The sequence below is a fragment of the Centropristis striata genome, chromosome 15 (assembly GCF_030273125.1).
Source record: "Centropristis striata isolate RG_2023a ecotype Rhode Island chromosome 15, C.striata_1.0, whole genome shotgun sequence".
NCBI lineage: Eukaryota > Metazoa > Chordata > Actinopteri > Perciformes > Serranidae > Centropristis > Centropristis striata.
Window position 1 is genome coordinate 4957594 of NC_081531.1, and position 14987 is coordinate 4972580.

Genomic DNA, 14987 nt, shown 5'->3' on the forward strand with positions numbered 1-14987 from the left:
TGGTACAACTAAAGGTACATTTGTTTGGACAAATATAACGATAACAAGAAAAATAGCTGATAAGAGTTTAATTTAAGAGCTGATAAGAGTTTTCTTGATAATGATTTTGGTTATTATCAAGGAAAATGTGGAAAATGTCTAGATATCAGCTCTTAAATTAAACTCTTATCAGCTATTTTTGTTGTTATCGTTATATTTGTCCAAACAAATGTACCTTTAGTTGTACCAGGCATTAAATGAACAAGAAAGCTAGGAATAAACAAGGGTGGTAGAATATTTTTTTCCATGACTGTAGGTGGTATAAAAAGGTTTATCCTACTTTATTCAACAATGAGACACTCCTGTGTTATTGCCACAGGAATTATTTACACTGTAAACATTCGGTACAGCCCTACTCGACTCATTATACTCATAACTAATTATTTCTTGTTGATCTCTGTGTGATACCAGAGAAGATAAATAAATCCATAAAGCACAGTTTCTCCACCTGCTCCATGTGGAGCTGATGATGCAGGATGACATCATCAAAAGCCCTGAGACACCTCTCAATCCATTTATCCACTTATTTATTGTTTTTCCCCAAATGAACTGTACTTAACTCTATGGAGTCTTGGGCTATTTGTCCATTTTTGAATCCTTTTCATGTCTTGTCGTGTCTTTCTAAGTGATTTGTGTCTTTTTTGGTCATTTGTGTCTGTTGTTGTGTCTTTTTTAGTTGTCATTGTCATTTTGTATCTTTTTTTAGTCATTTTGTCTCTTTTTAGTTCATTTTTTAGTCATTTTGTCTCTTTTTTTGGTCATTTTGTGTCATTTTGTCTTTTTTGTGTGTCTTTTTTTAGTCATTTTGTGTCTTTTTTAGTCATTTTGTGTCTTTTTTTGGTCATTTTGTGTCTTTTTTTGGTCCTTTAGTCCAACATAAAATGTGATTTTGAATCTTTTTTTTACTTTCAAAACACTACCATGCTCAATAAAGAATTTTAAATGTTGCAAATGTGAACAAAGGTGTCAAATCTAACATATAAGAGGGTTCCATCCAGTTCTATCATTTTATACTAAATCTATTTGAGCTTGTCTCCAGTTTTACTTGGTATATCATCATCAAACTGAAACTGGCCTCATGGAGTTTACAGCCAGAACTTTAGAGGTAAATTTACAGTAGGGCTCCACGCTGCTTTGTTTTCTAGTCTGGATGGAGTCAACAAGTCTGGATTATTTGGAGCTTTTGGAGACTCCACAGGGTTAACTTTATAGATTCTTAGTGCAATTTGACAATATATTTTGCTCAGTTTTTGTTGAAAATACCGATTTTGCATAAAAGCAGAGGTGTAATTATAAAATTTTTGCAATGCTGTGCATAATAAAAACCTGCCTTGCTGCATTTGATCAGTCACATGGTAGACATTTGATTAATGGAAGTGATCTGGATTTGGAGCTTTTGGAGACTCCAGAGGGTTAGGATTAAATAAACCCTAATAAAGTCATGTGTCAATTTATCTCCTACAATATTTTGTAGTTTCTAATAAATATGCTCCATATTCTTCTGTGTATCATCAGGCCTCCCGATCTCCTGGAAGGAGTCCAGCTGTGTGGACTCAGCGGTGCCCATTGTGACGGACAGCTGTGGTGTTTACGGTACGTTCTACGTGGACCTGATGGGAAGCGGACTCAAGACCTTCAACAGTCCCGGTCGCTGCCCCAAGATGCCTCATGGTCCGCCCCATCAGCAAGGAGCGGAGACCATCCAGATCTTCCCCCAGTCGGTCGGGAAGAGCTCCCCCCTCAGCAGCCGCGAGGCGTTGCCATGGAAACAGGCCATACGGCCCCAGCCCAGGATGGGAGTCCTGAGGGAGTCATGGGAAAAAAACCACAGCAAGCAAGGTGAAGAGACCCCTTCTTTGTTTGGATCATCACACCACACGGTTTCACATTAATGACCTAGACTCTAAGAGTCTAGTATTGTGCTGACGTCACATTTCAAGCTACTGAAAGTATATTTACACCAGGGGTCTCAAACTCAAATTACCTGAGGGTCGCTGGAGGCAGTATCAAAATGACCAAAAAAAAGACACAAAATGACTAAAAAAAGACACAAAATGACAGAAAAAAACTAAGTTACTTAAAAAAGACACAAAATGACCAAAAAAAGACACAGAATTACCAAAAAAAGACACAAAATTACACAAAAAGACACAGACATACTAAAAAAGACACAAAATTACTTAAAAAAGAAACAAAATGACAAAAAAAAAGACACAGAATTACCAAAAAAGACACACAATTATTAAAAAAAGACACAACATTATTTAAAAAAGACACAATATTACCAAAACAGTAATTAAAGGGACCTTCCCCACCCAACACGGTAAAGTGCCATTCATATAAAACTCACATTAAACTTTCAGACAAAGGTGGGGGCCACAAAATATCGTCACGAGGGCCACAATTGGCCCGCGAGTTTGAGACCCCTGATTTACATGATTCATCCCCCTAGCTAGCTATTTGTCCACACTGGCTGGCCGCTCCATGTTCTAGTGGAAACCATGACCACAGCAATTAAAAATGACACAGTAGCATAACAACAAAGATTTTATAATTCAGTATCTCCCGACTGTGAGAAATGGTATGTAAGGTACTTATAAATGTACAAAATTTTACAAAATGCACCATGTTCCCTCAGCTTCTGATATGTTACTTCAGTGTGTAGGAAAATGATGTGAATGTGGTAATACAACCCTGGGTAGTTTATGTTACAGTGTATTATCATAGAATAATAAGTATTGTGTCCTGATTAACATCTCTGTCTCCTCCCAGAGCTCCATGCAGTGAACAGCGTCCCCATAGTGCCGACTAGGAACCAGGCGTGTCCCTCCAGTGTCTACAAACAGAGACTCAGTCACGTCCCATCAGGACGCCACGGTATGATTGAGTCCATTATCTCTGTAGTCCATTCACCAGCTCTGAACTACAATTCTACAAATCTACAATGTAATTTATCAGACGGGTGATTCTCATGAACATGGTGCAGCTCATAGCAAAAATAGAGAGCTTGAATACATATTTTCTTTGACCCTTTATAACATATACAATCTAAAGTCACTGTTTAATAGAATTTATAATCTATTTTTTTTTAATTAAGGTATTTTCTGACATGTTTAGATACTGTGAGCAACAAAATCTATTACCGTAACACATTTTTAAATAAAAATAACAACAAAAGTTTTTTTGGGGTTTTTTTCTTGCCCAAGGGTAGCTGGTATCACCAAAATGTTTTATTAATTTTATTAAAATATGTACATATTTTAATGCAAATGATTCTATCATTACTGTAACATTTAACTATTTTTTCTCATCAATTTTCATTCAGATTTTGTTCTGAATTTTTATAAAGTTTATTAAATATTTATTGTGTATTAGTGTGGGGAAACCATGACATTTTTATCTGGACGCATTATGGTAATGAATTTGTGAATCAAAAACATGTTTAAAAATATAGAAAATATTATTAACACAATGAATTCTGCCTCATACATCCTATATTGTTCATTCATATTAAAGTGAGTTTAATAAAGTATGTCCCTATAATCTTCACAGACATAGGTTAGACTAGCCTACCCCTAATATCTTCATAATTTTTAATTTACAATTTTTCTCTGTACTGTTTTAGTGTTGTTTATTATTACTGCCATTGCTGTTTTATTATTATTGTTTTGTTTTTAATTGTTTATTGTAAGGTGACCTTGAGAGTCCTGAAAGGTGCCTATAAATAAAATGCATTATTATTATTATTATTATTATTATTATTATTATTATTATTATTATTATTATTATTATTATTATTATTCATGAGAATCACCCAGACGTTTTTATCTAAAGCGACCTACAATGAGAGTTAATACAACACAAGCAGAGATGAAGTCAAGAAACATAGCAACAGTAAGTGCTGTGGGTTCAGTTTGAGTCCATTAGGACGAAAGTGCTTTTAGGTCGCACAAATGGTCAGTGAGATACTTATCGTAGTCATCTGTGTAGATCAAGAGTGAAGGTGTATTAGTATGTATTATTACTACATTATGTCCGATGCTTTCCCCAGGTGGACATCCAGAGTGTGATAAAGTTAGCGTCTGTCCTCGGCTGCTGCATTACTCCGCATCGCTACACTTCTTGGACATGCTGCCTCCACCACCACCAAGACCCTACGACCACACCATGGACACACACAGCCTCAGCTCAGAGGAAGGGTAAGACACACACACACACACACACACACACACACACACACACACTTATACAAACACTTACTTCTGAGCTCCCTCAGCTATAGTCGTCTTCCGCCATGATTTCAGTTCTGGAAAAGTCCCATGATGCATTGTGACACTCCCACATGTATTCTGATGCATTTCATTGGCCAAGAGACCAAAAATAGGTGGAAAAAACTACAAATACTACAAAACCACGTATCTGCTTTCCCGGCTTTAATGGTAGCATAACGCAACAGCGCCCCTGGTTTTAATGGTAGAAATGCGGTAATGCTTTCCCACCTTAAATGCGTTAAGTGAATATGGAGGTGGGGAGCATTTTTTCAGGACCCTTTGTCAAGTTTCCACTGTGTGCCATGTAAATCTCAGAAACATAGGACCCTGGACAAATAGGAATGAACCCTAAGCCAATAAGTATATTTTGAACATGTTGCATGTTAGCAATAATGACTGTCATCATTTCAGAGGATACTGATACAGAAACAAACCTTTGTCTTGGATTTTTCTCAGCTCCAGTCGCTCCACAAAGCTGACGGGGGACCTGGGCTCCCTGCAGTCAGTGAGTGCTGCATCAGGACTCTGTGGACCACGAGGACCCACCTCCACCACCAACAGCTTCCCTTCATACAGCCACCAGTCCACCAAGTCATACTCCATGTCCATGGAGGAAGAACATGGAGGCACACTGACAGCAGAGGAAGCTACTCAGTACCTGGAGCTCAGCCCCAAACCTGAGAGATGCAGGTAGAGAGACAGGAGAGACTGGTGCTTAGTACAGCTGACTTCACTCAGTTGTAATAGCAGATGTTCTCATTAATATAACAGATTGTTCTTTCCCTGTCAGTTTAGTTTATAGCAGCAAATTTACTAGATTAAAGTGGCAAATCTACAAGAATAAAAGTCACAGATTTAAGAGATTTAAAGTGGCAAATCTACAAGAAAAAAAGTTGCAGATTTAAGAGATTTAAAGTGACAAATCTGTGCGAAAAAAGTCGCAGATTTACGAGGAAAAAAGTGGGGAAAAAGCAACTTTTTTCTCCCAGATTCACCACTTAAACCCTTAATAGGACACTCATTTAAATACTTGCAAATTCCAAATTTCAACCCTAGAGAATATTGAAGGATATTACATACTGCCAATAATTTTTTGAGAAAAAAGTTTACGAGATTAAAGTGGCAAATCTACGAGAAAAAATGCGTAGATTTATGAGATTTAAAGTGGTGAATCTGGGAGAAAAAAGTTGCTTTTTCACACTTTTTTCTTGTAAATCTGCAACTTTTTTTCACGCAGATTTGCTACATTAAATCTCTTAAATCTGGGACTTTTTTTCTTGTAGATTTGCCACTTTAATCTAGTAAATTTGCAACTTTTTTCTCGAAATATTACCTGAAGTTACCAAATATAGTTCTTTGCCTGATAAAGGGTTAATACTAAATCTTCTTAGCAAAGTTGCACTGAAGAAGCCTTTTTTTCTTCAGAAAGCTTTGTTAATCTGGCCCCTGAGCATGGCGTCCCTCTCTGTCTGCAGCGTCCTGCCTCAGCAGCACCCCTCCATGCCCCCCCACCCCTTCTCCCCCACCCTGGGCTTCCTGTGTGGGCCGGTCCGCTCCACCCAGCTGGAGGAGGACCCCGCCACCGACGAGTCCGAGGCCCCGCCCATCGGCCTGAGACGCGCCCGCCTCCAGAGCACGCCGTCCTCCTGCTACAGCGAGTGGGACAGCTCTCTGTGGAACACGTGGAGCTCTGTGATGGACAGCAACATGGCCAGCGCCCGCACCAGTTTAATCAGCTCCGTGGACAGCTGTTACACCACCGACAGCGCCAACTTCGCCCGATTCCTGGCTGCAGCGGCGGAGACCATGAGTGCAACCTCTGTGTCAGGTAAGCAGAGCAGGAAACACTTTTATTTATTGGCTGAAACATGTAGAATATCTAAACGTCTTCAATAAGTCGTTAGTTTCCAGCCTTTTAGACTCATGACCCCTGAAAACTATTTGTGCACAGTCATGGAAAAAATGATTTATTAGACCAGCCTTGTTTTCTCCTTGCTTTCTTCTTCATTTGGTACAACTAAAGGTAGATTTGTTTGGACAAATATAATGATAACAACAAAAATATGTCTTAATTAATAGCTCTTAATTTAAGAGCTGATATCTTGACCAAAAAAATAACACAAAATTTTCAAAATAGACACAAATGAACCAAAATAGATGTAAAAAAGACACACATTGACCAAAAGTAGATGTAAAAATGACCAAAAAAGGACAAAAAATTATCGAAATAGACACAAATGAACCAAAATAGATGTAAAAAAGACACAAATTGACCAAAAATAGATGTAAAAATGACCAAAAAGGACACAAAATTATCGAAATACACACAAATTATCCAAAATAGATGTAAAAAAGACACACATTGACCAAAAATAGATGTAAAAATGAACAAAAAAGGACACAAAATTATCGAAATAGACACAAATGAACCAAAATAGATGTAAAAAAGACACACATTGACCAAAAGTAGATGTAAAAATGACGTTGCGGTGTGAGGATTAAGCTAGTGAGGATTCTTTAAGGAGTAGAATTGTCGTGTGGTGCTCGGAAAGAAGGTCCTCTCTGAAGAGCGGGGTCTTTTTTAAAGGTGGAGAGGGATGTTCCTGCTCTGGTCGGAACTGGTAGAAAAAAACTCCAATCATTATCTCACTTTTCCATTTATTTTAAACACAACATACATTCAGACCACAGAAACAATATCGAGCATGTATGTCATGCAGTAAATCTGCAACTTATTAACTCTATGCAGAAAGCAATAAGTGTTTTTGACATGGTAACAGTGTTTTTGTGGAACACATTTCTTTGTGTATGCATGCATGCACATACGTAAATCGCCTTCAAAATAAAAGCACTGCGGTTATATTGATTTGGGCTGGACAGGGACAGCCAATGCCCCCAGACCTGGGCCTCCTAATGCCCAGGTCTGGTCTAGATCCTCCTCATGCAGAGGGTCCTGGTCTGTTTACTGCATTTCTCCACTAGAGGGCGACCTCGGCCCATAAATATCCAGAGAGCAAGAGATTCCTACTGGTAACAAGCAGCCCTGTCTGTCACACAGAACCAAGAAACTCATGATACAAGTTAGTTTTGACTGTTTTTATTTTGATGTTTAACATTCTTTCTGGAGGTTATAACCGCCCTCTAACAGACATGTCTGAGTAGGTTTGTCTGTCAATGGTTGTGCATGTGTTTGTTGCTCTAAATCAGGGGTCTCACACTCAAATTACCTGGGGGCTGCTGGAGGCAGTATCAAAATGAGCAAAAAAAGACACAAAATGACAAAAAAAAAAAAATGAATTACTTAAAAAAGACACAAAATGACCAGAAAAGACACAAAATTACTTTTTAAAAAAGACACAAAATGACAAAAAAAAGACACAAAATTACTAAAAAGAAACAAAATTATTAAAAGAAGACACAAAATTATTAAAAAAGACACAAAATTACCAAAAAAGACACAGAATTACCAAAAAACTAACTTATTAAAAGAAGACAGAAAATTATTAAGAAAGACACACAATTATTAAAAAAAAAACACAAAATGACTGAAAAAACAATAAAAAATTACTTTAAAAAGAAACAAAATGACAAAAAAGACACAGATTGACCAAAAAAGACACAATATTATTAAAAAAGACACACAATTATTTAAAAAAAACCCCCACAAAATTACCAAAAAAAGACACAAAATAACCAAAAGAAGTAATTAAAGGGACCTTCCACACACAACACGGTAAAGTGTCATTCATATAAAACTCACATTAAACTTTCATATCAAGGTGGGGGCCACAAAATATCGTCACAAGGGCCACAACTGGCCCGCGAGACCCATGCTTTAAGACAAAAGGACATTAAGTGTAATATCTAAGTTGTCACCAGGCAATTACTTAGGACCTTTCAGCAGATTGGACCTCCAGATGAGTCATCCTTCACCCCTGTAACCTCATCACTCACTCTGCTCCATCTGCACCATTCAGACTCATTCCATTTAACAAACTCTCACTTTTGGCTGTTTTTCTCCTTCGGCTATTTTTCACACATAGAGCAGTGAAATGTTAAAAAAAAAAACCTAAGTGTTTTCTGCGCAGCTAATAATGTCTCAGTCTCACAGTGGCTGATGGTACACTTAGATAATTCAGGTCCAAATTATCAGCTGAGATCAGATTAAACTAATACAAACTCTTTACCCAATAATGGTAACTAGCTGACCCAGAGCTGTGCTCATTTTTCATCTTCAAAACTTGGAGACTTATATTCATCAAATTAGGGCTCAGCAATATGGACGAAAAAGCATATCTCTGTAGTTTTAGGCTGAATAGTGATATGCAATATGCAGTCATGGAAAAAAAATTATCAGACCACCTTTGTTTTCTCTAATTTCTTGTTCATTTTAATGCCTGGTACAACTAAAGGTACATTTGTTTGGACACATATAATGATGACAACAAAAATAGCTGATAAGAGTTTAACCCTTTGATGCACAACATGGTCTAAAGTGACCCGATAGAGTGTTTATGTCCTATATTTGTGCAATTAATTATTTTCATCATTCAGTATTCCAGATTTTCCTTAATTAGTTTGTTTTTGATCATCATACATCCTAATTTTTATGTTTCCCTTCATTGATTTTTGAATAAAACCCCTTTTTGTGTCACTACTCTTCTAATGCACAACATGGGTCAACAATGACCCATATCCATTTTTTAGCTAGGTAGCTTGCTAAGCTAACTACTTAGCAAACTTCTTGGCTAAGTATTTAGCTAAGTAGCTTGCTAAGCTAAATACTTAGCTAACTTCTTGGCTAAGTAGTTAGCTTAGCATGCTACTTAGCCAAGTAGTTAGTTATGTAATAATACAAAAACGTTTTTTCTTCATAAAGTATGAGAGACAGAATGGAAATAATGATCTGTTGTTATCAAAAACAAGATATATAAAGAATACTTGGAGTATTCAATCATAAAATAAGTTGATATCTAGATATATCAAGATATCAAGATAGAGCACAGAAACACACAGCAGCATTAAATAACATGGGAAATGAATGCGGGTCATTTTTGATCCATGTTGTGCATTAGAGGGTTAATTTAAGAGCTGATATCAAGCCATTTTCCATGTTTTTCTTGTTTTCTTGTTTTTCTTGGTTTTATTTTGGTTATTATCAAGAAAACCATAATGTCTAGATATCAGCTCTTAAATTAAACTCTTTGGAGCTATTTTTGCCGTTATCATTATATTTGTCCAAACAAATGTACCTTTAGTTGTACCGGGCATTAAAATGAACAATAAATAATGTTTTCAATGACTGTATATCACGCTATTTTCTTCAAAGTGGTCTAAATTTTCCATTGTAAGTCACAGCTGCAAATCATGTAAATGAAAAATAAGTAGCTTTTGTTAAATAAAGACAGGCCTATATCTTTGAGAATGCTCCTTCATCTTTTATTCTTCTTCTTTTTTTAAACAATAACAGATGTTTGAGGCCTCTTTAATGTAATAATGTTGAAATATACTGCAGTACTTCACAGAAAGAGAAGGAGAGAACAGAGAGAGAGAGCTTAGCTGAATGAGAATGAGGGAGTTGGCCACAAACACTTTGATAAAGACTGTTTCATCAGTGAAGTGTATGAAGTCACTGCAGACTGGAGTCTACACGAGCAGGGAAAACATATGCATTACATATGTGTATAAGTGTATAAGATCACATACATGCATGCATCACTGCGCTTTATTTTCATAAACAATTCTAATATTTACATTTATTCCATCTTTCTCCTGCATCCAGGTGCCATCTCACTTCTTACTCACTGAACTAAGTAAAGCAGGAAACAGTTTTATTTATTAGCTGAAACATGTACAATATCTATTCCAGCCTTTTAGACTCATAACCCCTGAAAACTATGCCCCCATTCCTGTATGCCTGCCAATTATAACCATTTGAAATAATGTTTTATTTGGTTTAAATCATTTTTTGGAGGTAAATCCATCCAGTAGGTCACAAGAATAAAACAATAAAAATAAAGTTTAACCAGAAATATGTTTTCTGCTTCTGCATTAGGTGAATTGACTTGCTACCCATTAGATTCGCTGCTTTTAGAGAGTTTGAAAGCATAAAAAATGAGTAAAACAACAACAAAGAATAGCTGGTAGCATGCTTTTCTCAGATTAGACTTGAAATTATTAAAACTAACCAAAGTAGGTAAGTCATTCTGTGCAAAATTGTTGAACATACATTTGTTTGGAAAAATATAATGATAACAACAGAAATAGCTCATAAGAGTTTAATTGAAGAGCTAAGCTAACTACTTAGCTAACTTCTTGGCTAAGTATTTAGCTAAGTAGCTTGCTAAGCTAAATACTTAGCTAACTTCTTGGCTAAGTATTTAGCTAAGTAGCTTGCTAAGCTAAATACTTAGCTAACTTCTTGGCTAAGTAGTTAGCTTAGCAAACTACTTAGCCAAGTAGTTAGCTATGTAATAATCTATTTTATACAGTCTATGGTAATAATACAAACACTTTTTCTTCATGAAGTATGAGAGACAGAATGGAAATAATGATCTGTTATTAAACACAAGATATTTAAAGAATACTTGGAGTATTCAATCATAAGATAAGTTGATATCAAGATATATCAAGATAGAGCACAGAAACACACAGCAGCATTAAATAACATGGGAAATGAATGCAGGTCATTTTTTACCCATGTTGTGCATTAGAAGGGTTAATTTAAGAGCTGATATCTAGACATTTTCCATGTTTTCTTGATAATTATTTGGTTATTATCAAGAAAACCATGGACAATGACTATATATCAGCTCTTCAATTAAACTCTTATCAGCTATTTTTGCTGTTATCATTATATTTGTCCAAACAAATGTACCTGTAGTTGTACCGGGCATTGAAATGAACAATAAATCATTTTTTCAATGACTGTATATCTCTCTATACTGCAGACTGGAGTCTCCACGAGCAGGGACAAACAGATGCGTTACATATGTGTGGTGTATAAGATGACATGCATGCTCACTGATCTTCATTTCCATAAACAATTATAATCTTGAGATGTATTCTGCCTCTGCCTGCATCCAGGTGTCATCTCACCTCCTCCTACTTACTGAACTGAACTAAGAACTAACCTTTGCTAGCAGAAACACAGATGTTTCATGAAGCCTTATGAAACATTTTCTTTTCTGTTAAATAGAACACAAGAGTCAAAAGCACATTCAGTCACCATTGCTTGTGCCTTTTACTTTAAACCAGGGGTCTCAAACTCAAATTACCTGGGGGCCGCTGGAGGCAGTATCAAATTGACCAAAAAAAGACACAAAATGACAAAAAAAAGACACAAAATGACGGGAAAAAAACTAAATTACTTAAAAAAGACACAAAATTACAAAAAAAAGACACAATCCTTGAAAATGCTTAAATTTAAATGTTGTATTTTCAGGGTTTAAAAAGTGCTTGGATTTTGGATAAAGTGCCTGTAAATGCTTGAAATTCTTACTGTATTTCTCTTGCAATCTGACTATATCCATCTATAGACTATAGATAATCACATGTTCAATGTAAAAAATAATGAGTAGCCTATCTGAAATGAAGACCGTTCCTCCTAAAAGTGTAACACCATCTCTGTTGGTATGGTTCAGTGAAATCTCCCCCTTTTAGTATGTAAGTACTCATCTAAAACATGCAGTTTACAACAGGTGTAAGATACTGGAAAAGCTTGAAAATGGACCTTAAAAGTCTTTGAAAATGCTTGAATTTGACCACTGCTAAAGTGTACGAACCCTGATTCATATGTTTCCTGTCTGGAGTGTCTAGTTCTCCAAACTGGTTCTTCCAAAAACTATGCCTTTAAAAAAAACGATGAACCGAACCAGATCTATCAATAATGAGGTCATTCATCCATGTGATTACATGTTAAGTGGGCCTTGACACGAGAAGATCTAGAAGGACCTTTTGTTTGTGAATTATGTGTGTTTATATTCTTACAGTAATTACTATGTCAGCATGAGAACAGTTAAGAAAATATTCAGCTTGCATTAACCAAGACAAAGCATCAGCTTTAACGAACCGCGCTAAGATTAAGTATTCTTATATAAATGGCTGGCTCGGAGGATAAAAGCAGTGTGGGGTAATCATGTGAACAGAGTGCAGCAGCAGGAACAGGCTTGTTTTTCTGCAATATACACTTTCACACTCTCACATGAATTGGCAGAGCCCGTATAGCTTAAAGCCCTCAGCTTTAGAATCAGCTATTATTATTCCTGGACAGCTACATTTTCTCAGGTCTTTGAAAGCACCTTCAGAATCCACAACATGGCTGCGCGTCTGTTTTGGTGCCTCAAACACATTAGAATAGTTTTATTTCCTGTGACAGACAGCCGCTTCAAAGAGGCTTCTAAATTTGCTTTTTCCTCAGAGAATCAGCGTGAAAGGCGCTCCTCCTCGGAGCTCCTTTCAAAACATCTATTTATTCTGTTACCTTCTCCACGGGCAGAAAAAAGGTTCCTGTTTTAATATAATCCCTGTAGAACCTGATAATGTAATAAATTCCCGATAATGTAATAAAAACCTGATAATGTAATGAAAATCTGCACTTGAGTCCATTGAAAATGTAATAAAACCTGATAATGTAATAACTTCCCGATAATGTAATAACCCCGATAATGTAATAACCCCGATAATGTAATAAAAATCTGCACTTGAGTCCATTGAAAATGTAATAAAACCTGATAATGTAATAAATATACACAGTATCACCACTTGAACCCAAGTAATGTGTGGTCTGCTATTAAATTATTACAATATGCGAAATGAAGGCTAACCTGATAATGTAATGACCTCACATTAATGTTATACTTTATTACATTATTGGTAAAGAAAAGTGTATGACATTATTGGGAAATGCACTTTATTACATTATCGGGAAGTTATTACATTATTAGGTTTTATAACATTTCTAATGGACTCAAGTGCAGATTTTTATTACATTATCGGGGTTATTACATTATCTGGAATTTATTACATTATCAGGTTTTATTGCATTTTCAGTGGACTCAAGTGCAGATTTTTATTACATTATCGGGAAGTTATTACATTATCAGGTTTTATTACATTTTCAATGGACTCAAGTGCAGATTTTTATTATATTATCGGGGTTATTACATTATCGGGAATTTATTACATTTTCAATGGACTCAAGTGCAGATTTTTATTACATTATCGGGAATTTATTACATTTTCAATGGACTCAAGTGCAGATTTTTATTACATTATCGGGATGTTATTACATTATCGGGTTTTATTACATTTTCAATGGACTCAAGTGCAGATTTGTATTACATTATCGGGAAGTTATTACATAATCAGGTTCTACAATCCCTCCACTGGATATTGAAATGCATGTCAACATGTCGTCCTCTTCTTCTTCTGGTGTTTAGACTTCTCTCCGCCCGCCTCGCCGCTCAGCGCCTTGTACCCGCCGTTCCGTGCAGAAGGCGACTCGTTTGGCGAGCTGGAGCCGGTTCCTGCGTGGGACTGGAGCATGGCCTGGGTGGAAGAGATGGAGGCTCAGTACAGAGCTCAGTATCCTGCCAGAAGCACCAAACCCTTTGACACTTGAGGGGGACTCTGCCAAGAGAGTTAAAGATGCAACTGAATATGGAGAAATCCAGCAACACCTCACAGCAACGCCAGAACTTTGTGACAGGACGAGTGACAGACTGAAACTGTCCCTTTTTAAATAATTCAGGGTTTGATGTGTCGTGATTTCCCAGTCAAAAATAGATAAATATGTGGATTTGAAATATGAATGAATGAATGAATGAATACTTTATTTTTGGATAGGGACAGTGCACATTCATTTTTTTGTTTTTTCCATGTTGTAAGGCGACCTTGAGTGCCTTGAAAGGCACCCTATTAAATAAAATGAATTATTATCATTATTATTATTATTATTAATGAACATCTGTAGAACCTGATAATGTAATAAATTCCCGATAATGTAATAACCCTGATAATGTAATAAAATCTGCACTTGAGTCCATTGAAAATGTAATAAAACCTGATAATGTAATAACTTCCCGTTAATGTAATAAAGTGCATTTCCCAATAATGTAATACACTTTTTACCAATAATTTAATTATAAATTCATTCAATTAGAGTCCAATCCTTGAAGTCTGAGACACCTCAGCTTGTCGATACTTTATTGGTAAAAAGTGTATTACATTATTGGGAAATGCACTTTATTACATTATCGGGAAGTTATTACATTATCAGGTTTTATTACATTTTCAATGGACTCAAGTGCAGATTTTTATTACAATATCTGGGTTATTCCATTATCGGGAATTTATTACATTATCAGGTTCTACAACATCGATAAACATCTTTGTAAATATGCCGGATTATAGCAAAGCTGCTAGTTTGCATTCGTAGTCCCTAAAAAAATAAAAATAAATACAAGTATAAAAGACAGGAAGTACATAGGTAAAATACAAATAGAGCAGACAACACATACACAATACAACACACTGACTATGCAATAAAAAGTAATGTTCAAGTCGTCTCAAGTCCAGTTAGTGGTCACACTTTTCATGTGATTTGAGCCATTTTTTTCAGATTTCCTTTAAAAGAAGAGTAAGTGGGACATTCCCTTATTGTGGAGGGAAGACTGT

The 14987-nt window shown here is 36.1% G+C and overlaps 1 protein-coding gene across 1 annotated transcript in view; it reads left to right on the forward strand.

Moving 5' to 3' along the window:
• Nucleotides 1–14293, forward strand: part of robo4 (roundabout, axon guidance receptor, homolog 4 (Drosophila)) — a 42932-nt gene extending 28639 nt beyond the window's left edge. The window contains exons 15-20 of the mRNA XM_059351809.1: nucleotides 1555–1878; nucleotides 2812–2916; nucleotides 4091–4238; nucleotides 4767–5000; nucleotides 5786–6138; nucleotides 13751–14293. Of these exons, the coding sequence (XP_059207792.1) occupies nucleotides 1555–1878; nucleotides 2812–2916; nucleotides 4091–4238; nucleotides 4767–5000; nucleotides 5786–6138; nucleotides 13751–13932 (1346 nt within the window). The 3' untranslated portion in view covers nucleotides 13933–14293. The remainder of the gene's footprint in view (nucleotides 1–1554; nucleotides 1879–2811; nucleotides 2917–4090; nucleotides 4239–4766; nucleotides 5001–5785; nucleotides 6139–13750) is intronic.
• The last annotated feature ends 694 nt before the right edge of the window (nucleotides 14294–14987 follow it).